Raw genomic sequence first — 26,651 nt, 5'->3', positions numbered from 1 at the left:
TGTCTCTTTTTCAAGAAGGCGAACGTGGAGGCAATAACGATGAGTCAAAAAGATGTCTCTTTCCCAAGAAGGCGAACGTGGAGTTGGTGGGGAGGGGGTGGACAGAGAGGGTGGCCCATACCCATTCTGACCAGCAACAATCTAATAATAATTTATCATTTTCCTTCAGCTTGGCAGGCAATTAATTTGCGGGGTCTTTAATGTCGTGTTTGTCTCCCCCATCCACTCGCTCTTTTTGCTCCCACCTTGCATTTCGACTCACCCCTTCGGCAATGCTGATGGAGCTTATCAGAAACTCCCCAACAACCCCAGAAATTCTGTTCTCACACACATTGAGACTTAAATTATTGAAGATTGCCTGGGTCTGGAGATGGTGTTTGAACAAGAAGACTTATCGTTTAGGAGATTACGTGTCGGACAAGGATATTTCTGTAAGAAGATGGTGACCGCATGAGAAACGACATAAAAGATTGGCGAAGCTACATAGACTGCCACTATCAAATGTCTATCCCTTGGGCAATGCTGACGGAGCTCATCAGAAAATTCCCAACTACCTTAGGGATTTTGTTCCCATATGCGTTGAGTCCTGAATTGGTGAAGACTGACCGACCTGTAGGTGTTGTGTGAACAAGATTTATCATTAGGGAGATTACATGCCGAGATAAGTAGATTTTTGAAAGACGGTGACTTCAAGAGAAACAGCTAAAAGATGGATCACCGAAACAAATTTGCTAGATAGGCTACCATTTCTAGACCCCATTATTTTATTAGCAACCGTCAAAAGCTGCATTCAATTAATCTTTGTATATATGGATGGCATCTTCTCCACTCTCCTTGTCCAGAGTATCTGTGAGCCCCTCTCTTTTTTTTATTTTTTATTTTCTCTCTCTTTAATTAGCTTGAGCTAAACTTTGCTGGTTACATTTTCTTTTGGTGAAGTAAGAGACGCCGTGGCATCTCCAAAAGTTCACTTCTCTAATCCAAATGGAGCGTCCCCAAAAGTTCCTGAACTCTGTAGCTTGTCTATGCTTATGCATGATTTTGTGTGTTGATATCCTGGTAACAGAAGCTGCAGCACCTGTTGCCGGAAACGAAACCGACAGGCTTGCCCTGCTCGCATTTAAAGGTCAGATCACCGATGGCCCCGCCAGAGCCTTGAGCTCCTGGAACGACACCGTCCAATTCTGCGAATGGGAAGGGATAAAATGCAGCGCCAACAGCCAAAGGGTGACAATCATCAGCCTGCAATCCAAAAGGTTGGCTGGATCATTATCTCCATCTCTCGGAAACCTCACCTTACTCCAGGAACTTAACCTCGGAGACAACCATCTGTACGGTAATATCCCCCAAGAGCTTGGAAAACTCGCCAGTTTGAGAATACTCAACCTGACTTCTAATTATTTCAAAGGGCCGATCCCTGCCAATCTATCCAGCTGCAAGGAACTGAGGCAATTGTTCTTGGGCGACAATGTGCTCGTGGGAGAGATACCCACCGAGCTCACCTCACTGCCGAAGCTACAAGAGATGCAGCTGCTTGTTAATAATCTCACCGGCAGCATCCCACCATCCATCGGAAACCTCTCATCTCTCACCACGCTGGTCATGGGAAGAAATAACCTTGTGGGGAGCATCCCCCATGGAATCGGCCTGATCTCAGGACTGGAGTTTCTTCAGATTGCCGAAAATCAAATATCAGGTACGATACCTCGATCCCTCTACAATCTCTCGGCTCTCACTTTCATCGCCATTGCGACCAACCAACTGCATGGAAGCCTCCCACCAAATTTAGGTCTAGCTCTTCCAAGGCTCGAGACATTTTATGCGGGCGGTAACCAGTTCGCCGGACCAATTCCAGTTTCATTATCGAATGCTTCCGGCCTAATGAATCTTGATTTTGGTTACAACTACTTCAGCGGATCGGTGCCAGCAGATCTGGGAAGATTAGGCGGTCTCCTTTGGCTAAACTTCGAAGGCAATCAGCTGGGAGCGGGGGATGCTCCCGGTTTGGATTTCCTCCATACATTGAGCAATTGCACAAAATTGAAGCTTTTGGACTTTGACAGCAATAGATTCGAAGGCGTGCTACCCAATTCCATCGCCAACCTCTCCACCCAACTCTCTATGCTCATCCTGGGTGGGAACCACATACGCGGAACTATCCCTGATGGGATCGGGAACCTGGCTGGCTTAACCGTGCTGCGTATGGAAAACAACATCCTTGCCGGTAGTATTACAGAGTCCATTGGGAGGCTTCAGAATTTACGACTATTAAGCTTGTTTGGAAACAAACTCTCAGGATCAATTCCACTCTCCCTTGGCAATCTCTCTCGGTTGTTTGATCTCCGTTTAGGGAAAAATGATATGGAAGGAAGCATTCCTTCGAGCCTTGGGCAGTGCATCAATTTGCAATTTCTAGACCTTTCCGACAACAAACTCAACGGTACAATACCGACACAAGTCATCGGTATCTCCTCCCTATCAATATTTCTCGGTTTCGCTCGCAACTCGCTTGTTGGATACCTGCCGGTGGAGGTGGGTAAACTGAAGAATCTTGGGGAGCTGGATATATCTGGGAACAGACTTTCAGGTGAAATTCCTGAAGCATTGGGTGATTGTGAGAGCATGGAATATCTGCACATGCAGAACAACAAGTTTGAAGGAGCCATTCCTTCATCTTGGCGGCTGTTGAGAGGTATCCAGTATCTCGATCTTTCAAGAAACAATTTATCGGGACAGATCCCAGAATATCTAGTGAACATACATGCTTTGTGGCATTTGAATCTGTCATTCAACAATCTGGAGGGTGTATTACCGCAAGAAGGGGTGTTCAGAAATGTTAGTGCTATTTCTGTAGGAGGGAATGCCAAGCTTTGTGGAGGTGTTCCGGAGCTACGACTGCCTGAATGCCCTGTTACGACTTCTGAGACAAAGGCGAGCAACCGGCTAGCCAAAATAGTCATCCCAACTGCCTGTACGCTAGCAGCTCTAGCTTTACTATCATGTATTGGTTTTATATTTTATGGTTTGATGAGAAGGTCCAGAAAGACTCCCCAACACACCCCATCTTTCCTGGAGGAGCCCTACATGAAGATCTCTTACAGAGAGCTACGTAAGGCCACTGATGGATTTTCCTCAAAAAATTTGATCGGTAAAGGAAGGTTCGGTCTTGTCTACAGAGGAACTTTGGACGGTAGTGGATCCATGGTCGCCATAAAGGTCATCAACCTTCGAAACCATGGAGCTTCCACCACCTTCATGGCTGAGTGTGAAGCCCTAAGCAATATCCGGCATCGCAACCTTATCAGGATCTTGACTTGTTGTTCGAGCATCGATTCTGTTGGCAATGATTTCAAAGCTCTAGTTTATGAGTTTATGCCCAACGGGAGTCTAGAGGAGTGGTTACATCCAGGTCCAGGGGAGCAGCATCCTTCCAAAGTTCTCAACATTTTTCAGAGGTTAAACATAATCATTGATGTAGCTTCCGCATTAGACTATCTCCATCACCAATGCCAGGTACCCATAGTTCATTGTGATCTTAAGCCAAGCAACGTCCTTCTAGATGATGAATTGACTGCCCATGTGAGCGATTTTGGGTTAGCCAAGGTACTGCTCAAGCACGAGATTTCTAAAGTTCAAACCAGCTCCATTGGGATCAAAGGGACCGTAGGGTACGTTCCTCCAGGTAATGGCTTGTGTCATTCGATCTCCACCTTCACATTGTCATATTTTGCATGATTAATGATAGATTTTAACAACTAGCTGAGAATTATGACTGCCTGTCTCGACTTAGAATTATGGTTATCATCCAATGATTGAATAGCTATTTGTAGAGTTGATCACAAATTCACCACTATTTAGACCATAGCAAAGAAAAGTCTTCTTATTGATAAACCAACGGGATTTTCCTTTTTCATGGATTAGTTTTGATGGTACCTTTTTTTAATGAAAAAACCTCCCTGTAGATATGCTTCCAAAACTTTGATCTAATATATCATAGGTGGAAGGGATGGAACATCAATTATGCTTTTTTCCATTTGATGGATCAGTAATATTTCAATCCACTGCTTGAGAACGAAGTTCGTGAGTTCTTTGTTCATTTAATAAAATGAGGGTAGCTTCCTACTCCCTCCTATTCACTTCAAAAAGGGAAAATGATGGTCGTGAACTGCAGAGTATGGCATGGGCGGTGAAATCTCTACGAGAGGTGACGTGTACGGCTATGGCATTCTTCTATTAGAAATGTTTACAGGGAAGCGGCCAACCGATGAAGCATTCAATGATGGATCATGCCTCCATGATCTTGCAAGAATGGTACATCCTGAGCGAACAATGGAAATTATTGATCCACGATCCTTCCTAATAGCAGATGAAGAAATGATGTCTTATGGGAGGCAACATAGCATCATGAGCAGCAGAATAGAGCAGTGCTTGATTTCAGTAATTGGTATTGGTCTATCCTGTTCTGTAGCACAACCAAATGCACGGCTGGAGATGAGAGACGTCGTCACGAAATTGCATGCTATCAGAGCCAGGCTTCTTAGAGGCGGTACCTGAGTTAAATAGCAGTGTACACGTCTTTGGTGGCCATGGCAGACAAATGTGAATGAAGAGGCAGCAACATAATTATGACAGACATAGTGCAGAGATATGTTATCCTGAAAGCATTATTTACAACAAATTCCGCGAAACCTTGAAAAAGCATAAACCTTGTATCCTTTATAGAAAAATAGTCAATCTTTCACGGTGTTCCATTGAATCATTATAGCTTTGTCTTTTCAAATTTCATAGAAGCAAATAGAGAAAAATCTTTCACCAATTTTCATAATTAACACCATAGAAAGTCTGAGTCTCGTTGTAGTTTATGGATGCCAGGATTCAATGCATGGACAGTGTAAGTCTCCTTGCAATTTCTTCAAGGTGAAATGAAATCCAAGCTGAAAATGACAAAGAAAAGGAATATCTTTGAATCCCCCACTGTTTCAGTTTGTCATCAGAAATGGCAAGCTGTGGGGTATTCCGGGATTTAAAGTACCTCTTCTTGCGATTATCACCCCTCTTGCTGGCCAGATCCTATTTTTTATGTTAATATTCTATCCGCTGCTCCATACGCTAGTGGAACATTTTCGGAATTAATCCCACTTTACCTTCCATTACAAAGCCACCAGCCGATTCGCAGAAGACAATTTGATTGGCCTCCAAATTTACAGCTCTGAATAGGATGGAAATCTGGGTCCTGATAAAACAAAACCTGCAATCTAGTTTTTTGCAGAAGAGCAACCGCAAAATGCAAAGCCTCAGATCAATGGAACCTTGTCACAATCTTCTCAACCTTGGACTTCCGTAGCAATGAATTTAAACCAATGAACTTAAAACCATGGTATTCAACTTCATGCCAAAAGGAGATTCTTCCAAAAGTTGATAGGAAGTATGCCTTGAAATTGGAACTTTGAAGAATTTCTATAGCCTGTGATGTTTGCTTTTGCATTGGATCATCCTTCACCAGAATTCCAACACCACTATTCGCTGTGATCTGAAACCATAAAGCATCCTGCTTGAACATGATAAATGTACTGCTCATTTGAGTTATTTGGACCGACAATATTCCTGTCTGAAACATCCTATAATTTATTCACGAGAACAAGTTCAAAATAGCCTGGTGATTTTGGACCAGCAACATTCTAGTCCAAAACATCCTATAATTCGAGCCAAGATGATACATTGCTTCAGGTACAAAATCCATAACTGTTAGTCTTTGTTTACTTTTGTGACCCAGTATTCCAATGAATCATGTAATAAGATTAAAAAAAATCAAAAATATTTTACCAACATATGTCTCAACAATTGACAATTAAAAGAAAAATCATTAACTTTACCGATCAGTGCTGTGATGCGCTTGAAATATTCCCAAATTGGCCACATACCAAGATCAGTGGCGCAAAGCCAGAGAAGAGATAATTGAATTGCTAATTATGATAGACATGGTGCAGAGATATGTTATCCTGAAAGCATTATTTACAACAAATTCCGCGAAACCTTGAAAAAGCATAAACCTTGTATCCTTTATAGAAAAATAGTCAATCTTTCACGGTGTTCAATTGAATCATTATAGCTTTGTCTTTTCAAATTTCATAGAAGCAAATAGAGAAAAATCTTTCACCAACTTTCGTAATTAACATCATAGAAAGCCTGAGTCTCGTTGTAGTTTATGGATGCCAGGATTCAATGCATGGACAGTGTAAGTCTCCTTGCAATTTCTTCAAGGTGAAATGAAATCCAAGCTGAAAATGACAAAGAAAAGGAATATCTTTGAATCCCCCACTGTTTCAGTTTGTCATCAGAAATGGCAAGCTGTGGGGTATTCCGGGATTTAAAGTACCTCTCCTTGCGATTATCACCCCTCTTGCTGGCCAGATCCTATTTTTTATGTTAATATTCTATCCGCTGCTCCATACGCTAGTGGAACATTTTCGGAATTAATCCCACTTTACCTTCCATTACAAAGCCACCAGCCGATTCGCAGAAGACAATTTGATTGGCCTCCAAATTTACAGCTCTGAATAGGATGGAAATCTGGGTCCTGATAAAACAAAACCTGCAATCTAGTTTTTTGCAGAAGAGCAACCGCAAAATGCAAAGCCTCAGATCAATGGAACCTTGTCACAATCTTCTCAACCTTGGACTTCCGTAGCAATGAATTTAAACCAATGAACTTAAAACCATGGTATTCAACTTCATGCCAAAAGGAGATTCTTCCAAAAGTTGATAGGAAGTATGCCTTGAAATTGGAACTTTGAAGAATTTCTATAGCCTGTGATGTTTGCTTTTGCATTGGATCATCCTTCACCAGAATTCCAACACCACTATTCGCTGTGATCTGAAACCATAAAGCATCCTGCTTGAACATGATAAATGTACTGCTCATTTGAGTTATTTGGACCGACAATATTCCTGTCTGAAACATCCTATAATTTATTCACGAGAACAAGTTCAAAATAGCCTGGTGATTTTGGACCAGCAACATTCTAGTCCAAAACATCCTATAATTCGAGCCAAGATGATACATTGCTTCAGGTACAAAATCCATAACTGTTAGTCTTTGTTTACTTTTGTGACCCAGTATTCCAATGAATCATGTAATAAGATTAAAAAAAATCAAAAATATTTTACCAACATATGTCTCAACAATTGACAATTAAAAGAAAAATCATTAACTTTACCGATCAGTGCTGTGATGCGCTTGAAATATTCCCAAATTGGCCACATACCAAGATCAGTGGCGCAAAGCCAGAGAAGAGATAATTGAATTGCTAATTATGATAGACATGGTGCAGAGATATGTTATCTTGAAAGCATTATTTACAACAAATTCCGCGAAACCTTGAAAAAGCATAAACCTTGTATCCTTTATAGAAAAATAGTCAATCTTTCACGGTGTTCAATTGAATCATTATAGCTTTGTCTTTTCAAATTTCATAGAAGCAAATAGAGAAAAATCTTTCACCAACTTTCGTAATTAACATCATAGAAAGCCTGAGTCTCGTTGTAGTTTATGGATGCCAGGATTCAATGCATGGACAGTGTAAGTCTCCTTGCAATTTCTTCAAGGTGAAATGAAATCCAAGCTGAAAATGACAAAGAAAAGGAATATCTTTGAATCCCCCACTGTTTCAGTTTGTCATCAGAAATGGCAAGCTGTGGGGTATTCCGGGATTTAAAGTACCTCTTCTTGCGATTATCACCCCTCTTGCTGGCCAGATCCTATTTTTTATGTTAATATTCTATCCGCTGCTCCATACGCTAGTGGAACATTTTCGGAATTAATCCCACTTTACCTTCCATTACAAAGCCACCAGCCGATTCGCAGAAGACAATTTGATTGGCCTCCAAATTTACAGCTCTGAATAGGATGGAAATCTGGGTCCTGATAAAACAAAACCTGCAATCTAGTTTTTTGCAGAAGAGCAACCGCAAAATGCAAAGCCTCAGATCAATGGAACCTTGTCACAATCTTCTCAACCTTGGACTTCCGTAGCAATGAATTTAAACCAATGAACTTAAAACCATGGTATTCAACTTCATGCCAAAAGGAGATTCTTCCAAAAGTTGATAGGAAGTATGCCTTGAAATTGGAACCTTGTTTGAAGAATTTCTATAGCCTGTGATGTTTGCTTTTGCATTGGATCATCCTTCACCAGAATTCCAACACCACTATTCGCTGTGATCTGAAACCATAAAGCATCCTGCTTGAACATGATAAATGTACTGCTCGTTTGAGTTATTTGGACCGACAATATTCCTGTCTGAAACATCCTATAATTTATTCACGAGAACAAGTTCAAAATAGCCTGGTGATTTTGGACCAGCAACATTCTAGTCCAAAACATCCTATAATTCGAGCCAAGATGATACATTGCTTCAGGTACAAAATCCATAACTGTTAGTCTTTGTTTACTTTTGTGACCCAGTATTCTAATGAATCATGTAATAAGATTAAAAAAAATCAAAAATATTTTACCAACATATGTCTCAACAATTGACAATTAAGAGAAAAATCATTAACTTTACCGATCAGTGCTGTGATGCGCTTGAAATATTCCCAAATTGGCCACATACCAAGATCAGTGGCGCAAAGCCAGAGAAGAGATAATTGAATTGCTAATTAACAAGGAAATTTGTTTAACAAATGTCTAAAAATCAAAAAAGTAAAACAGTCAAACCTATAATGGATAGGCCAAAAAAATTCATAATCAAGTTTAACAAATACAAAATCCATAACTACGATGGAATCAACCATGGAGACAACAAGCACAAGTAGTTCCCAACAAATTTCACTAATGTCATGAAACAGATGAGGCTTTGGTATTTACCAAATTAGTGAGCTCCTGTACAAAATCCACAATTTTTATGAAATCAATCATCAAAACAACAATGATAAGTGTCCAAAAATTTCACTGTATATTCATATCCAAGTCACTTAGCTCCTAAGGTAATCTTATCCCCTATATATCTTTCAATGCTTCATGAATTAAGGATAAGTCACCATTTGTTATTCACTGAATGCTCCATCCTCCTCTCTTTAGAACATGTTATCTTATTTTGCGAAGTGGTGTTTTATATGCATAGTACAGGAGGCATTACGTGAATACAAGGAGTTGTTAACAGCTATAAAATCTTCCCACTGGAAATGTTGGTCGGAAAGACACTAAGGAAGAATCAAATGATACTTTAGATCTCTACATATTTTCTGAAAAAGGCTTTGCCTGAGCAAGTGACAAGGATTATAGATTGCAATGACGTATTAATCAAGAAATGCAATGATAGCAACATTATAAGAAGCAGATAAGAGGTTGATTAAATTTGTTAAATTATGACAGACATTGGCATGAAAATACATGCAAAATGGGATGTGCTTATAAGGTTTGCAAAATACAGCTCCACAATCCCTTGGCTCTTTGAAATTTAAATCTGTGATAGGACACACAACAACATGAAAAATGTCACATGTTCCAATTAATTTTTACTGTGGCTGATCCGTACATTAGTGGTCAGTTTTGAGAAGTCTTGTAATTTTAGAAATTGGCTTTCGGAGGTTTAAATGTTTGCTTTCTGCTCACTTGGAAATGTACCACAGGAAAGGTTCAATAGCCAGCAGAATAATATAAGACCGTTCCCACATATTATTTATCATAAAGCAAGAATAAAGCATTCCACAGATTTACTGAAATGTTCCATAAAGCACCCTTGATCTTCATTAGAGGCACCACCCAAGCTTCAATTTGGTTGGTTGCCATTTTTATTGAATACTATTACCAAAAAAAAAAAAAAGAAAATATGTAAGAAGACATAAGCAAATTTAAAGAGGGGAGGGAAGAGGCTACCGCCAATTGACAACTCTTGTCTTCCAACATGCTCAGTCTAACAACAGAACTGTTTCAGACAAAGGCAACTGTATATATGAATCAGTTTAATTTTCAATCCATCGGGATCAAATTCTGCGTCCACCCATTTGTTCATTCAATCCCTTGTTTTTTGAACTGATGCAAAATAAGGAATATGATCATCCTGCAATGTCTCCTGGCCATCAATATTGATCATCTCCTTTTACTGATTTTTGGTTCCACTAATACCACATCTCATTCCTCTTTCTTCTGGAATTCTAAATAACATTAAACCTAGACCACATATAATCACTAAACACTACTAACATTGGTATCTTCACTTGTATGAAAATCATAGAAAGCCCATCATCTCTAGCATAGATTAAAGAGATGTGAGCTTGGTGAAAAGCATCCTTTTAGTTTAAGCACGTAGTGCCTGAAAATTCACTTGTCCACCATGGCTGCTTCTGAGTTTTGTCCCTAGTCCTATTGATGTTAGGGGCCGTTTGGCATGATCCAGGTTGACCTTCCCTACAAGTCCAGTCCAAGGCAGGCCATCCCAGTTGTTGGTGTCCTGTAGTTGGACTTGCAATGCATGACAACTTCCAGCGGCCCTATAAATGAAACCCCAGCATACCGAAGCTTAAGTTGCAGCCAAAATTGGTTGCAGGAGAAGCCGTAGGCTCATCCATGCAAACCACCCATCCCAACCCCCACGCGCGCCCCCCCCCCCGGGGCCGTCATGGAACCAAAAAAAACACACACACACACCCTCCTCCACCTCAACCACCTCCCACATCTTGCCCTGCCCTCCCTTGATAAATCTGGAGTTCCCTACTCTACACCATCACCTTCCTCCTCTTTGCCACCATACCATCCTCTTCCTCCTCTCCACCACTACCCCTGCCACAAATCTCCCAATATCCATATTTCATCATAGTGCCTTTCTTCTGGCATTTGATCCTGGTTATCTGATTCGACCCAATCCAGGAGTGTGCAAACCTAATCCTCCCTACTCAACAAGGCTGCCCACAGCTGCTCCGAGTGTGAGGTAAAGGGTGGCATCCACACCACTTGGGAACTCATTGCAAGAGGGAGAGAGTTCTCATTGTTGGTCCATAGAGAGAGAGGACTCACTCTCCTGCATCTCCCATCTCCGATCCTCGATGGCATGGCGCCTTGCATTTGCAAGCTCAACCAACCATCAAAACAGTCTCATTGGCATGGTGATCATAGCAAAAAATTCAGCAGGAGAATTGGACTGTTCCGCCCCCCCCCCCCCAAAAAAAAAGAAACAGTAAAATGTGATTTTATGTGCTTCTGATAACCTTCAAACCATGAGATATGAAGATGATAAGGAAAGGTTCTACTATTGGAAAAGGAATCAGGTAAGGGAGGTAATGAGGAATAATTGGTGAAGGTTGCTGGGATCAAATAGGCACTCTATATTTGATCCCGAACATAGAGGATATAAAGGGCACAACTACCCATAAATTTCCAGTCAATAATAACTAAGCACTTTCAATTTAGTCGAAACAAAATCTGCATATTATTTTTTTTTTTTTAAAAATCACCAGATGAATGGTTCTCAGGATATAAGCTCAATGATCGCAAGAGCATGTCATGACTTTTGTGCAGTAAAATGGACATCCAAGAGGTGATAAAAAGCCCCATAAAAAAGATAGCCAGAACCGGTCGTTATTAAGACAAGTAAAAAAAAAAAAGATTCTGTGAACCAGTAACAAGGATGTTCAATAACGTGCCTGGCATTCGAACAGAGTATGACCGCTACATGATATCAAATTCCGTTTCTAAGAGCTCTCTTAGCAATCAAATTACATAACGCAAGGAGAACAAATCTGAAAACCAACAAATAGCATCCATAGAGAAGACAACTAGAATTATTTAAATCAAAAAGAAAAGAAACCGCACAAAATTTCGATGAATGAGTAAAGAGGGGTTCACACATCTCATCGACGATCTTGCAATACGATTACTTGCTAATGATAACAAGAAATATCAGAAGAATCGAACATAGTATAAGGAAGGAACAAGATGTCTTACACATAAATCACAGGAATACATAACAAGAAGAAGGCAAAATAGGGAGATTGAAGCATGTGATAATTGATAAGGATCGAGACCCAACCAACAAGAATAGATCCTATACATCGATTCCCAGCACTGCCAGATTATAAAAGCAGTCAGAGATGTACAGATAGACGGCGCAATTAATAACAGCAGACAGTCCGTACAACACGATCAAGAGAAGCACACCCAAGAAAGGAAAGAAAGAGAAGAGAAGAAACCGTAGATTGCGATGCACATGAGGGGCCCCGGAGTGACGCGCTGCATCTGATTCATGAGGATCCTTCCATGTAGCGCTGATCGGCGGATGCGTGGTGGCGGGCGCTGTCGTAGTCTACGACCTCGGAGTCGGTGACGGAGCGGGAGTGCTGGACGATGGAGCGGCCGATGGAATTGATCCACTCCTCCTTCTCCTTCTCGGAGTCGGCGATGAAGTACATGGTCTCGCGGTTGGTCGACAGCTCGAAAGCGAACTGCCGGTTGAGCACGTCCTCGGCGCCCTTCACGGTGAGGCAGGAAGCCACGGGGATCACCCCCCGCGGGACGGACGCCCGGGTCACCCCAGATTCCTTGAACCAGAACAGCTTCCCTTGCTTCAGCACGAACCACCGGCGGCGCCACGTCTTGATGTACTCCCCTTGCTTGGTTAGCCACCCCGCCCGCTCCGGGTTGGACCAGAACTCGACGCCCCCGCCCATGTCCTCCGCCCCACGCGACCCCCCCAACGCCGCCCTCCACAGGCTCGCCATCTCTGACGCGCGCCGCCGATTGTTCCCTCTTCCTTGTTGCTATCGCTTGGATGGAATGACTGATATCTGATGCTCGCTTTCGGGTTTGGAATTATTTCCATGTCCCTGAGAGAAGAATAAGAGAAGGTGCGCGTTCTGGTGCTCTCGCTCAGCGTTAAAGTCGCCACCTCACTTGCCGAATGCTCGCCCTTTTTACCTAATTAATTAATAGGTAAGGCGGGGTAACTTTTTGTAAATATATACGGTGCGAAGCAAAAACCAAGAGAACGGGGCCCGGCAAAGAGGAACGCTGCTTCTGGAAATAGAAGGAATGCCGATTCAAGAGATCTTTCGCCCCATCTCTGCTTCTCCCGCGTTATCGCTACCACGCACACTCTCTCTTTTCCATCTCTCAAAAAATCTCTCAGCTGATACGGACTTCATAAAATCTAGAAAGATTAGCGTTTCTTCGAGGTATCTATGTTCCAACGCTATGCGTTCGATGAATTGTCCCTATAAATTAAATAAGAGATTGTACGATTTGTTTAATCCATATTCTTCGTCTAGGATTCATGTTATCAACTGGTGAACCATCGAATTTATTTTGCTTGTTGAATTACAGGGTCAGCAAGCGTCAGAAACTAGGAAAATATATCTCCTAGGGTTTGTTTTGAATGAGTTAGATATTTTTTGTTAATGTCACTTGTTTAAACCTTTTATATATATATATATATATATATATATATATGTATCTTGCATTACTTGATTAACTGATTGAGCATAAGATTAACCTCCATGCAATGACTTCTGGTTATACCACTACGATTGCTGTTGATTGGTTTTCAGGTGTTTGCTAGATGTTATGTGCTTAGTGATCCCAAGAAGTGCTTAAAAACTCAAGAAGGGTTTATAATCCGACCATTAAGTTTTAACAGAACCAGCAATACCTAAAGAAATAAAATATGATGCTGATAGCATGTTTTCAAAATCTCCTTGCTATTAATTTAGAAGATACAAGTAATCGAAACAGGGTGCCAGATAACATCAAAGTTTAGTAGCAGTACTGTTGGAAACCAAAGATGGGCGCCCATGAGGGCATGCCCAGGCCCGGTTCAAGTCCTGATTCATGTGGGCGTTTTTGCATGATGATAACTAGTTGGTGTGGTTATCATAACTTCCACAAACTCCCAAAAACTTCCCCAACTACTTCGTGATGATAGGAAGGGGATCAAAAAGAAAGAAAATTAGAGAGAAAGACTTCTCTCCTCCTTCTTATCCCCCTCTGTCATCCATGAATCCAAATGACTATTAGGTTGTGGGAAAGAGTTTCCATTTTAATTGCAAATGGATTCCTGACAGTAAATTAATGCTATAACAAGGAAGAGATGTTCAAGAACACACCAAGAAACTTAAAGCACATAAGTCTAGCAAAGAAAGTTCCTGGAAACATTTGACCATATGCCTCCCAAAGGTATGTTATCGATCTTCATTCTAGTTGAAGATTTTGATTTCTTTCAAATACCAAGAAAAAGAAGCAATATTGAATCACAAAAAGTATAAAAGCAACTAGTATATCTTCAGGTGGTACTTTCGTCCATCATAGGACCAACCTAAAGGTAAATTTTCTTCTTAACAAAAAACATTTTAAGCAAAAAAAAATTCCTGGAATTTTCTTGTAAAGGCAATCCACAATGCGGCAATACCTGAAGTCCACAAGAAGATCATTATGACAATAAGTTATATTTTTCATATAGACAAGTTGGAATGTACAAAATCACAACTGTGATGACTAACCTAAATGACGATGTCTTCTCGATTTAACTTCTATAGCAGGTAAATTTGCTTAAGTGCTTTCCAGTCTCCATGATTTGTCCTTATACTTTGCAGTTTATCTAATTTTAATTTTAAGCTTGTGGAATTAGAATATTGAAGTCCTGATGTAAGGCAATGTGGTTGTAATAGAGATATGGTATAGAAGTGTGGCAAAAATTGCTGTTGTTCTAATGCTTTATGCCACATAATTTTAAATTAGTTGGTGGTTTTTTATGCTTTCTAACATTAAAATCAATTACATTAATTGTCGTCAGGGGAAAGTCTACAAAGTGTCACTCGAACTAAGATGCTTATTATTTCTGCAGACCTTTGCTTGCAAAAGTCATGTCTAGGTATTGCAATATGTTGATTAAAATATATTTAGAATCTTTCTGTGAATTGCATGTCAAATCAAGAGTAGATGAGGTTGGCACTTTTCATATTATTATTTCAGGTTATAACACATGGAACTAGAGTACTTGCAAAACTTTGAAGATCAAGTTTGCTTAGCCACCAGCCATGTTCATATTGTTGGTTATTGTAACTGTACTATATTTGAATTATACATAGGACCTAGAATGAGTCAATTGAGGTGAGGCAGCCATGATAGCTTATTATCAGGGTTTGCTACTGATTGAAGAAGCATGTCTACGAAGACAGCAAATTTGGGAGCACCTAACAAGTGCTTGTGTAAACTCATGTTTTAATTACATGATTGTCAAAGTATTGAACATGATAGAACCATTAATTGTTGGGACAGGCTTGTCTCATGTCATCAAGCTTCTCCAACAAACTCTTCTGGAACAAATTTTACTTCGCTTCTTGAAAATTGGGAAATTCACAGGAAGTGTTTCATGAAATAATGGAAAGCTCCTAACAAAACAATCACATAGCTTGGTTCAAACTGTGGAAAATGGAAGGGTAGTTGCAGGAAATCTCTGGTGACCAGCTTCTCATGTGTTTCATGCATCTTTGAACATTGTTTCTTGCTTCCTTCTTTGGAGTGATTTAACCACATGTTAGCTTTCGCATATCACTTTCCACATGCTGTTCAAAGGAGCAAAGATGTACATGATGGTATTTAATGCTCCATTGCAGATAGGTTGTTGTGCAATTATATGGTGCAAAGATCAGGTTTGTGACCAAAATTCTAAAGGGTTCAGTGAAGTTGGAAGGTCACATAGAGGGCAGGTGTGTGATCAAATTTGCAAAGAAAGATAAGGTGTGTGATCAAAATGATGTCAGGGTCTGCAGCTAATGGTTTTGCTACCAAGATCTGGATTTATATATTCATGTGCAGCTTATATAGAAGGTCATATGGATACTCTCCCTTTGCATCAGTTTTCTGAGAGCTTATATAATATAATGCTGAGACATATTAAACATTTCTTTGTTTTCTTTTAATTTTGTTGCCCAGCTAGACAACCCAAGAGGGGGGGGTGAATTGAGTTTTTCAAAAATTAAACAACCATGTGCTGTTTTCAAAAAATAGTGGAGTGAGCAGAAAATAATGCAACAATGTGAGCTAAAATGAGATGCAAATGAAAAGCAACAAATGAAGCAAGCAAACTACAAATACAACCAAATTTTATAATAGTTCAGTGCACCCTAGCACCTATATCCACTCCCCAAGCTCCTCTTGGTAATTTCCACTATAATCTCTCCAAAATTACAGTCGGATAGTTTTTTCAGATTCATTATTCAAAATCCAGTTGGTTTTATATAGGTTCACCAATCAAAACCTAATCCTAAACCAATTCCTGGCTTCCAATCCAATTTCAAGGCTTGGATGAGCCTTTTTTTTCTAGCTTCAATCCTCAATTGAAGCTAGTAACAGCAAAAAGATTAAAAGAAAAATAGTAAACAATACAAAGCTCCTTTAATGAGCTGATAAAAGACGATGAAGCTTGAGGAGTCTCTTTTGAGGAAGCTTTTTCAGATGTAGAGCTTGTCTTCTTGCTGGAAAGATATTGATAATTTGATATTTCAAATGGTTAAGGAATGATCGCACACAAATACTTTTGGCCTTTTCTTTTGGTTTCTGGCTTGCACTTTGATTCTCTTTTGTTCTCTTGCTTCTTCATTGAGTTTGGTGAAAGTTTAACACCTCTTGGAAGGCCAAAAAGCTGTTTATGACCATTAGAATATGAGAAATAGCTATTAGAACCAAACCTGTATAGTTCTGAAAAATTTGCAGGATTAGCCATCGGGCTTCGAGTCTGCTCGGCCAACTGAGTCCACTCGAGCCAATTTTTCTAAAAACATTGCCTTCTGTCTTTCTCTAAGAATTTCGACTCGGATAATTTGAGTCGACTTGAGCTGTCAACAAGTCCACTACGAGTCCATTCAAATTTTTGATGCTGAAAACTTGCTTTTTATCCTTTTCATATGGAGTCGACTTGGATGGGATTCGAAACAACTCGAGTACGTGCCGGTTGAAACTTCAGCATGCTAGATGTTTCTGTTTTCTTCTGTTCTTCCAGTCGAGTCCACTCGAATAGGATTTGAGTTGACTCGAATATCTATCAGCTAAAATCTTCTGAATATTTTTTGGTATGAGTGGCTTTTTAACTTAAATTTTTTAGTCCCTTTTCCACCTTGATTTTTATGGCCTTTCACAACATATGGGCTTCCAAAAATTTTTTGTTTAAGTTTTATTTAGGCATTTAGATCCACTCTTTTGATAGTTTAGAATTTTCCTAAAACATTTACTTTATCAAACCATTAGTTCTATTATATACTCAAACATTTTGTTACCCATCAAAATCAATCCCTAGGATCAACAATTTCTCTCTTTTTGATGATGACAAAATTTTGAGTATATGAGCAAATGATATAAAACATGATATATGTTAACTTGAATTTTGAAAAATTTTAGATAAGAGCAAAAAAATTCTAAAAACATATTAGAGCAAATGCATTTTAATGACAATATATCAGAACTGAAATGATATAAAAATTAAATATCAAAGCAAAAACTTAACATCTTTGGGATGTTATCAGAATAAAACCAACATCGAATTAAGTTGAAATTGAGCCTAAAATTAAATTTGAAATTTTCATTAACAAAATCAGAGCATAGTTTCTTTTTATTTTTAGTTCTTACTCCCCCTTAGTTTGTGCTTCTATACTTAGTTAAAATCAGAGCAATATCAATATCATACTTAGGTGAAATCAGCAATATCAATATCACATTTAGGTAAAATCAGAGCAAATATGTGAGTATCATTAGCTTATATACTTAGTTCTTACTCCCCTTTTTTGTCATCAATCAATACTTGCTATAAGAAATATGAATCAAGGAATAAGAAATAAGATTCATTAGATTATATAAAAGTCATACAATGTATCAACCAAAATGAATGTATTGCACAAAATAATGAAAGTAGTACACCAAGATACAATCATCACAGTACATAAGTTCAAATAACCAGTACATAAATATATCGAAAGTCAACATAACTAAAGGTCAATACATAAGCAACCTAAGGTCCTAGTAATCATCCTAAGCAGACCTAAGACTCTATCTCTGCTCCTCATCAGATGGAATCTCTAAAGGCTTAGAAGAGCTAGTCCTAGAGGTGGAAAGTCCGGCCCTCTGGCTTCTAGTCCTACTGGATGAACCAATCGCCCAAGGAGTCGGAAACTTTACATCAGCCCTAGTGTAGACTCTGAAAGGTGGTTGGATCTGGCTGATGGAAGGCTGAGTAGGATGAATGGGATGAGGGGTGGATGTTTTGGTTGCTGTTGTGGCCACAACATCTGCTGCTGTTGCTGGCACTGCACTTGGGACTGCCCTCTGTATCATATTGATCAGGCTCTCCATGAAAGTGAGTATAGAGAAGATCTCCTCCTGCTGTGCCCTGTCGAGTCCTTTGATGGTAGATTGCATATTAGTATCTCTGGACTCAAGACTCTCTCTGAGTCTGACAAGCTCTCTGATTAAATCTGATAGATCAATGGGTGCATTTGGCTTGGACTGTCTCTGCTCCATAGCTGTCAGTCTGTCAGAGAGTCTTCTAATCTCTGTCTGAAGATCATCCACTCTATTTGACAGAACTCGCACCTCAGCTCTAACAATCGTGGTAATCATATTAGCCAATCTCTCAAAAAAGGCTGTGTCTGAAGCTGCTGGATGAAAAGTAGAAGCTACAGGAGGTAAAGCAGGTACTGCAGAAGCTGAAGGTGGTGCTGCTGGTGAGATTGGTGATGCAGGAGCTAGGGCAAGAACTGATGATGGAGGAGAGAAAGATGAAGATGCTAGAGCAGCAGGAGTGGAAGGCTCTCCAGACTCTACTCTTCACTTCCGTTTCTCGTCTTGATATCTTCTTGATCCATCTGCCTCCAACCACTTTATAACCCATACAGTTCAGTGTCCTATCATCATAAACATCGAAGTGGAAAAGTTTCTTACTCATTTCATTCTCCAAGGATATTCCTACCTCCATGAATACTTTGGTGAGAGGCATCCCATAAGGTAAACATGCTTTCTTCTTTATAGCTACCTCCCCCATCTGATGCATCCTGATAGCAGGGAGATTTAGAGGCATACCCTGAACTACATAGAACATCACCATCAACTCCTTTTTAGATACAAAATCAAATCGGCCAAGTTTTGGAATGAAATTTCATCGATCATACGATGCAACACTCATCTCTAGGGATATGGTGTTGTCCATAACATCTCCAACAATGTCATCCCTTCCAACAATGAGCCATAGCCCTTCCTTCTTGTCAGTCAGTCTATCAAGCACAATTTCATGCTTAGGAAGATCAAAGATTTAGGCAAATCTATCCTCAGAAATCTCAAATTGCACTCCTTTAACAGATGAAACAATCTCACTAGGTCCTCTTCTTAGATTTGCATAAAACTCTCTAACAAGATGAGGATACATTGGCACATCCAAGGAACAAAAACTCTTCCAACCCATAGTCTTAATCCACTGACCTACTAGAAATCCATAACTCTCAAAAAAATTAAAATCAATTTTTCTTTCCATTGCGATAACCCTAGCGGCCATCCTTTCTGACGGAGAGGACTGAGGAGGAGAGGTAACAGTACCTTGATCCTCAGGTCCACGCTCAGGTTCTTCCTTAGTCTGAGCCTCGGGTCGACTCATTTCGGCTCCTTAGGATGAAGCACTTTCGGTCCGAGCCCTGGAGCATTTTTCTTCGGATGCTTCAAATAAGGACTGCTTTAATTTTCATATGGTTCGCATCTATGGTCCCATCCCGCTCGAATCCAATGAAGAATCAAGGAGAAACGAATAGATGGAGGGCAAGAATGGATGGGGACATTGTTTCTAGGGTTTTGGGAGAGGAAAGAGATGGCTTAGGGACAGTTGGAATGGAGTTTGAGCAAAGAAGAGAACTACAGGTCCAACTATAAAGCACTATGGTCTCGATCCTCGAGTCGACTCAGATTTTTATTCGAGTCAACTCGAGCAGGAGTCGACTTGAATTCATATTCGAGTCGACTCGAGCATTAGTCGGGAACACCCTATGGTCTTCAAGGAAAATCAGAAACTGGGGATGTCAAGGCTTTTCTAATGATTTCAAATGAAGATAAATCAGGAGATTTTGATCGAATTGAGTCCAAATTAGATTAAATTGACTTAGTTTGAGAGAGAGAGAGATAAGAATGATTTAGTCAAAAGGATTACAAATTTCTAGCTCTCTCCTAATCATGCTAAATCTATCCTCACTTAGGGGCTTGATAAAAATATCTACTAATTGTCTATCAGTGTTAACAAAATCAAGCATTAGATCACCATTTTTCACATGATCTCTTATGAAATGATATCTTATCTCAATATGTTTAGATCTTGAATATTGAATTGATTTTTTAGTTAAGTTAATTGCACTTATATTATCACATCTTATTGAAATCTTATTAAGTTTAATACCAAAATCTTCAAGTTTTTGCTTAATCCATAAGATTTGAGCACAACAACTCTTGACGGCAATATATTCGACTTCGATCGTTGATAATGCTACCGAGTTTTATTTCTTGCTAGATCAAAAGATTAAGTTAACTTTCAAAAATTAGTAGATTCTATTAGTATTTTTTCTATCTAACTTGCAACCAGCAAAATCCGTATTAGAATATCCAATTAAATCAATAGATGAAAACTTAGTATACCATAAATCAATATTAAGAGTACTTGATAAATATCTAAAAAAATTTTTGATAGCTAGCAGATGAGATTCGTTAAGATTTAATTGATATCTAGTATATATACAAATATTAAACATAATATCCGGCCTACTTGCAGTAAGATATAAGGAACCTATCATACCTCTATATAATTTAATATCTATATTGTTATCATATTCATCTTTGTCAAGCTTATATGAGGGGCTCATAGGTGTGTTAATTGGTTTTGAAGTCTCTATTCCAGACTTTTTGAGTATTTCCTTTATATACTTTCTTTGGTTGATGAAGATTTTCATTTCTATTGGTGCAAAAATCCGCCTGCGCCGGGGAAAATGGAGTCAAGGGAGTCGCGATCGCCGTCGGGACCTGCAAAAGAAGTCTAAACCGGAGGTGAGGTTGCTCCGGCAAGACTCTCCGACGCTCAAGTCAGTTCTCTGCCTCAACAAGAATGGAGCGCTCGAACGAAAATTTTAGCAGAGTTTTAGGATAGAAAATAGAGCTTAGAGAATAACGTATCTGGGGCTCCCTTTTTATAGGCGGAGGGGGCAACAGATTGATAGCGATATCTGTAACCGTCTGGCAGTGGGCTGCCCAGGATCAGGAGGAGTTTGTTGCGAAGAGTAGTGGAGTGGGATCGTGGCCGCCACCGGGACATGCCACGTGGAGTCTGTTGTGCGTAGTGGAACAGCGTCCATTGTCGCGACTTGCCAGGGGGTGGAGGAATCGCGCGGTATCCGTCGCAGGGAGTGGAGCAGAATCGTGGTCATTATGGCGATCCGCCAGGGAGTGATGGAGCCGCGCGAAATCCGTCGCAGGAAGTGGAGCAGTGTCATGGCCGTTACTGCGGCCTGCTAGGGAGTGATGGAGCCGCGCGGAATCTGTTGCAGGAGGTGGAGCAGAGTCGTGGCTGTTGCTGCAGCCTGCCAGGGGGTCCAGGCCTGTCGGCCGAAGTTCGGTTGGAGTGTCTGGCGGAGAGAGGTGGCTAGCTACCCGTCTGAGAGAAGCTCGGAGTCCGGCTCCCGTAGGAGTCCGGACGAAGTCTTCCTTCAGTCGAAGTCGGAGGCGAGGTCCGATTCCCGTAGGAGTCTGGGTGAAGTCCACCTGCAATTAAAGTCAAGGGCGAAGTCCGGCTCCCGTAGGAGTCTGGGCGAAGTCCACCTGCAATTAAAGTCAGGAACGAAATCCGGCTTCCGTAGGAGTCCGGACGTAGTTTACCAGCAGTCGAAGTCGGGGACGAAGCCCGGCTCCCGTAGGAGTCCGGACGGAGTCTTCCTTCAATTAAAGTCAGGGATGAAGTCCGGCTCCCGTAGGAGTCCGGGCAAAGTCCACCTACAATTAAAGTCAGGGGTGAAGTCCGGCTCCCGTAGGAGTCCGGAGAGAGTCTACCAGCAGTCGAAGTCGGGGATGAAGCCTGGCTCCCGTAGGAGTCCGGGTGGAGTCCACCTGCAATTAAAGTCAGGGGCAAAGTCCGGCTCCCGTAGGAGTCCAGATGAAGTTTACCAGCAGTCGAAGTCGGGGATGAAGCCCGATTCCCGTAGGAGTCCGGGCGGAGTCCACCTGCAATTGGCGTCGGGGGTGAAGTCCGGCTCCCGTAGGAGTCCGGATGAAGTCTTCCTGCAGTCGGAGTTGGGGACGAGGTCCGGCTCCCGTAGGAGTCTAGGCGAAGTCTTCCTGCAACCAGAGTTGGGGACGAGGTCCGGTTCCCGTAGGAGTCCGGACGAAGTCTTCCTGCTGCTGAAATCGGGGACGGAGTCCGGCTCCCGTAGGAGTCCGGACGAAGCCTTCCTGTAGTTGGAGCCGGAGACGAAGTCCGGCTCCCGTAGGAGTTCGGACGAAGTCTTCCTGCTGCTGAAGTCGGGGACGGAGTCCGGCTCCCGTAGGAGTCTGGACGAAGCCTTCCTGTAGTTGGAGTCGGAGGCGAAGTCCGGCTCCCGTAGAAGTCCGGACGAAGTCTTCCTGCTGCTGAAGTCGGGGATGGAGTCCGGCTCCCGTAGGAGTCCGGACGAAGCCTTCCTGTAGTTGGAGCCGGAGATAAAGTCCGGCTCCCGTAGGAGTCCGGATGAAGTCTTCCTGCTGCTGAAGTCGGAGATGGAGTCCGGCTCCCGTAGGAGTCCGGACGAAGCCTTCCTGTAGTTGGAGTCAGAGACGAAGTCCGGCTCCCATAGGAGTCCGGACAAAGTCTTCCTGCTGCTGAAGTCGGGGACGGAGTCCGGCTCCCGTAGGAGTCCGGACGAAGCCTTCCTGTAGTTGGAGCCGGAGACGAAGTCCGGCTCCCGTAGGAGTCTGGACGAAGTCTTCCTGCTGCTGAAGTCGGACGCCGGTAGAATCCCCGAGGGGTCACTCCTGACACGAACTTCGGCTGGGGGGTTTTACACCCAACACCAGTCCCCCTACTTCCGAGTTCGAGTTTCGATCGAAGGAAGTACAAAAAATTTTCATAGCCGAAGTCGCTTCCTTGAATTCTGCACACGACCGCCTTCGAAAATCTTGGCATTTAATGCGCGCGTGCTGGAGCCTTTTTCCGATTAGGATGATTCGAAGAGTCCTTTCGAAACTCCCACCAGGGCGTAATCTAAGCGTCACGCCATAATGGTCCGCAAACGGTCGGCCCTATGCCGCGGTGAGTGGGACACGTGGTGGACACTGGTTGACCTAGGGATATCTGCCACCATAACTGCACCAGGTCCTATTGCTTATTTAAGCCCCCGCCTTTCCTCCAGGGGCTTCACTTCGTCTGAGGGTCGACACCTTTCTTCCGCCTGAGAGTTTAGCCACTCAGCCACTCCATCGGTGCCCTTTTCGACTTAGAGCGCCCTTCGCACCAGTCTTTGCCATCCCCGTCGGCTCCCTGCCGTCTTCAGTTCCCCGAGCCTCTCCGAGGGGTTCTCCCGTCGGGGCCCCCGCCCCGGAGGCCAACCTCGAGAGGATGCCACGGACCAAGAGGAGTGTGAGGAGGAAAACAGCGGCCTGCGAGTTCTCCGGCTGTCAAACTGTCACTGAGGGTTCCCGTCGCCTTAAAGGGGGCTCGAGGGAGAATTCCTTCAACAACAGGGGTTTAATAACGGGGACAACCGATGAGGGTGTTCCGCTCGAGAATTTCGGAGTAGCTGAACGGGGCGACATCGGTCAAGGGGCAGAGTTGTCGTCACAAGCTGTGGCGGGATTCTTGACGTCGTCGGGGCCGAGGGACCAGAAGCGGTCGGCGCCGACGGTGGGGCAGTAGAACTTATTGCGGGGACGGTGGAAGTAGCGCATGCCGACCTTGCCGGAGTACCTAGGACGGTGGCTGTCGTGGAGCACACGGTGGTGGTGCATGCCTCCGGCGCCATCGCAGCCTCCGGGATACCTCCGGTTCTTCTTGATGCAGGTCGTCGTCGCCGCTGCCGTTACTTTCGCTGTCCCCTGAATTCTATCCCATCCTTTTCCCCCTAGGGTTGGGGTTTCGACGATGGAGCAGAACGAGGCGGGGGGCGAGAGTCGAGAGGTTTATCACACGCACTGGAAAATACTGCTGAGAAGGACGGAACCGGGAAGAGAAGTCGACAGCTTGAAGTGGTCTCCGGCGTATTCCTTTCGAGTCTTGTAGTAATGTCTTCTTTTTCTGGCCCTCTGGGTCTTGTAACGTACATCTTGTTAATCGAAAAATGAGAAGGAGATTTTGTTACTTCGTCCGCACTTTGCATCGAATTGCTGTCTGCCGAACTTCTTTCCTTTACCATTGTTATTGTTGTATTCCCTTCTCTTTCTTTTTCTTTTTTTTTTTTTTTTGACGTCGTCTGGAGGTTACTGGTTGTTGCCACGTCGGCTCGCCTTTCCAGTTATCCTTCTTCTTCAGCCTTAATGGCTCTATAATGCATATTTAATAAATAATATGAGAAAAAAATTTTCTGCTACCTCTTTTACTCATGTGTTGAATTGTCACTTGCCGAGCTTCTTTCGGCCTTTGCATCATTCGGAGGTACCCGATTGCCATCGCATCGACCCGTCCTCTCATCCATGGCCGCAGATTTGCCTGGGGCCGCTCGGGTTTGGCGCCCCCCATCAGGGCTCGAGCTCGGAGGTCTGAGCTTCTCGTCACCCTGAGGAAGTCGTCTTATCTCGGACTTGCGTTGAGAGAAAGCTGGGGTTCTTGATAAGAACACCAATCCCTGCTGAGACGAGGTTCTCTGCATCTTTGATGCTATTTGTTTTCCATTTGTCGCTGACGTAGTCCATCGCTTTCCTTTTTAACTCCTCTCCCCTTTCTCCTTTTTCTTTTTCGAGTGGGATTTTTCCCTCTGCTCTTGGTGGGGTTGCGGGAGTCCGGCTCCCGTAGGAGCCCGGACAGAGTCTTCCTGCAACCAGAGTTGGGGACGAGGTCCGGCTCCCGTAGGAGTTCGGGCGGAGTCTTCCTGCTGCCGGAGTTGGGGACGAGGTCCGGCTCCCGCAGGAGTCCGGGCAGAGTCTTCCTGCAGCCGAAGTTGGGGACGAGGTCCGGCTCCCGTAGGAGTCCGGGTAGAGTCTACCTGCAATTGGAGTTGGGGGCGAAGTCCGGCTCCCGTAGGAGTCCGGGCAGAGTCTACTTGCAATTGGAGTTGGGGGCGAAGTCGGGCTCCCGTAGGAGTCCGGGCAGAGTCTACTTGCAATTGGAGTTGGGGGCGAAGTCTGGCTCCCGTAGGAGTCCGGGCAGAGTCTACTTGCGGTTGAAGTCGGAGATGAAGTCCGGCTCCCGTAGGAGTCCTGACGGAGTCTCCCCATAGCCGGAGTCGGAGATGAGATCTGGCTCCCGTAGGAGTCCGGACGGAGTCTTCCTGCAGTTAAAGTCGAGGGTGAAGTCCGGCTCCCGTAGGAGTCCGGACGAAGTCTTCTTGCGAAGGGGCCGCTGGGAAGATCCCCTTTTTTCCATCTGGTCTTGAATGACCAGACCTTAATTGGTGTCGGGATGAGGTTCTTCCCCTATTTCTGTCGTAACAGGTTTCAGCTCTGGTTAGGACGAGGTTCTCCTCCTGTCCCTAACGCAGCTGTAGGGGCACATATGGGCGCTGCTGGGCCTTTCCTCCCATCAGATCTAGGTGTAACCGGGCCTTCGACTTTGCTCATGTTAGGACGAGATTCTCCTCCTATTCCTAACATGGCTGTGGGGGCACATATGGGTGTTGCAGGGCCTCTCCCCCCATCCGATCTAAAGAGAACCGGGCCTTCGACTTTGCTCAAGTTAGGGCGAGGTTCTCCTCCTGTCCCTAACAGGGCTGTGGGGGCACATATGGGCGTTGCTTGGCCTCTCTCCCCATCCGGTCTAAAGAGAACCGAGCCTTCGACTTTGCTCAAGTTAGGGCGAGGTTCTCCTCCTGTCCCTAACAGGGCTGTGGGGGCACATATGGGCGTTGCTTGGCCTCTCCCCCCATTCGGTCTAAAGAGAATCGGGCCTTCGACTTTGCTCAAGTTAGGACGAGGTTCTCCTCCTGTCCCTAACAGGGCTGTGGGGGCACATATGGGCGTTGCTTGGTCTCTCCCCCCATCCGGTCTAAAGAGAATCGGGCCTTCGACTTTGCTCAAGTTAGGGCGAGGTTCTCCTCCTGTCCTTAACAGGGCTGTGGGGGCACATATGGGCGTTGCTTGGCCTCTCCCCCCATCCAGTCTAAAGAGAACCGGACCTTCGACTTTGCTCAAGTTAGGGCGAGGTTCTCCTCCTGTCCCTAACAGGGCTGTGGGGGCACATATGGGCGTTGCTTGGCCTCTCCCCCCATCTGGTCTAAAGAGAACCGGGCCTTCGACTTTGTCGAGACGAAGTTCTCCTCCTGCTTCCGACACGGTTTGTTTTGACTGTCCTGTCGATATAGGCTTGTGCCAAGAGAAGAGACATGTAGATATGCAACTTTTATTTAAAATGAAGTTATCGGTAATACATTCGTAGGTTTTTCGAGCTCCATGGTCGTGGGAGGTCTGCTCCTCCTTGAGGTCCTCCGGTGACGGAGTTGATGATCCCGATTGGTGGCCGATCTCCGGACT

At 43.2% G+C, this 26,651-nt stretch overlaps 2 protein-coding genes and 1 long non-coding RNA gene across 4 annotated transcripts in view; 2 read left to right on the top strand and 1 right to left on the bottom strand.

Annotated features, from left to right (window-relative positions):
* The first annotated feature begins 472 nt into the window (after positions 1 to 472).
* LOC105035381 (uncharacterized) lies at positions 473 to 4,756 on the top strand. 2 transcript variants are annotated; one of them, XM_019847315.3, is made up of 4 exons: positions 473 to 849; positions 940 to 1,336; positions 1,409 to 3,682; positions 4,172 to 4,756. In XM_019847315.3, the coding sequence occupies exons 2-4, from the start codon at positions 985 to 987 to the stop codon at positions 4,552 to 4,554; spliced, it is 3,009 nt and encodes a 1,002-aa protein (XP_019702874.1). In that variant the 5' UTR covers positions 473 to 849; positions 940 to 984; the 3' UTR covers positions 4,555 to 4,756. The 2 variants fall into 2 exon arrangements, with proteins under 2 accessions (XP_019702874.1, XP_010909230.1); XM_010910928.4 differs by having other exon boundaries at positions 474 to 849; positions 940 to 3,682.
* A 7,139-nt stretch (positions 4,757 to 11,895) lies between these two features.
* Positions 11,896 to 12,791, bottom strand: LOC105035382 (pleckstrin homology domain-containing protein 1). The gene has a single exon (XM_010910929.4). It carries the CDS (start codon positions 12,713 to 12,715, stop codon positions 12,239 to 12,241), a length of 477 nt encoding a protein of 158 aa, XP_010909231.1. The 5' UTR covers positions 12,716 to 12,791; the 3' UTR covers positions 11,896 to 12,238.
* Positions 12,792 to 12,908: 117 nt separating this feature from the next.
* LOC105035383 (uncharacterized) overlaps positions 12,909 to 26,651 on the top strand; it is a 28,063-nt gene continuing 14,320 nt past the window's right edge. Inside the window, exon 1 of the long non-coding RNA XR_012134659.1 lies at positions 12,909 to 13,168. This is a non-coding gene — a long non-coding RNA (uncharacterized lncRNA). The remainder of the gene's footprint in view (positions 13,169 to 26,651) is intronic.

Source organism: Elaeis guineensis, chromosome 10 (genome assembly GCF_000442705.2).
Source record: "Elaeis guineensis isolate ETL-2024a chromosome 10, EG11, whole genome shotgun sequence".
NCBI classification, from domain to species: Eukaryota; Viridiplantae; Streptophyta; class Magnoliopsida; order Arecales; family Arecaceae; genus Elaeis; species Elaeis guineensis.
The sequence above is the reverse complement of the archived record's forward strand: the minus strand, read 5'-3'. Positions and strand labels throughout refer to the sequence as shown.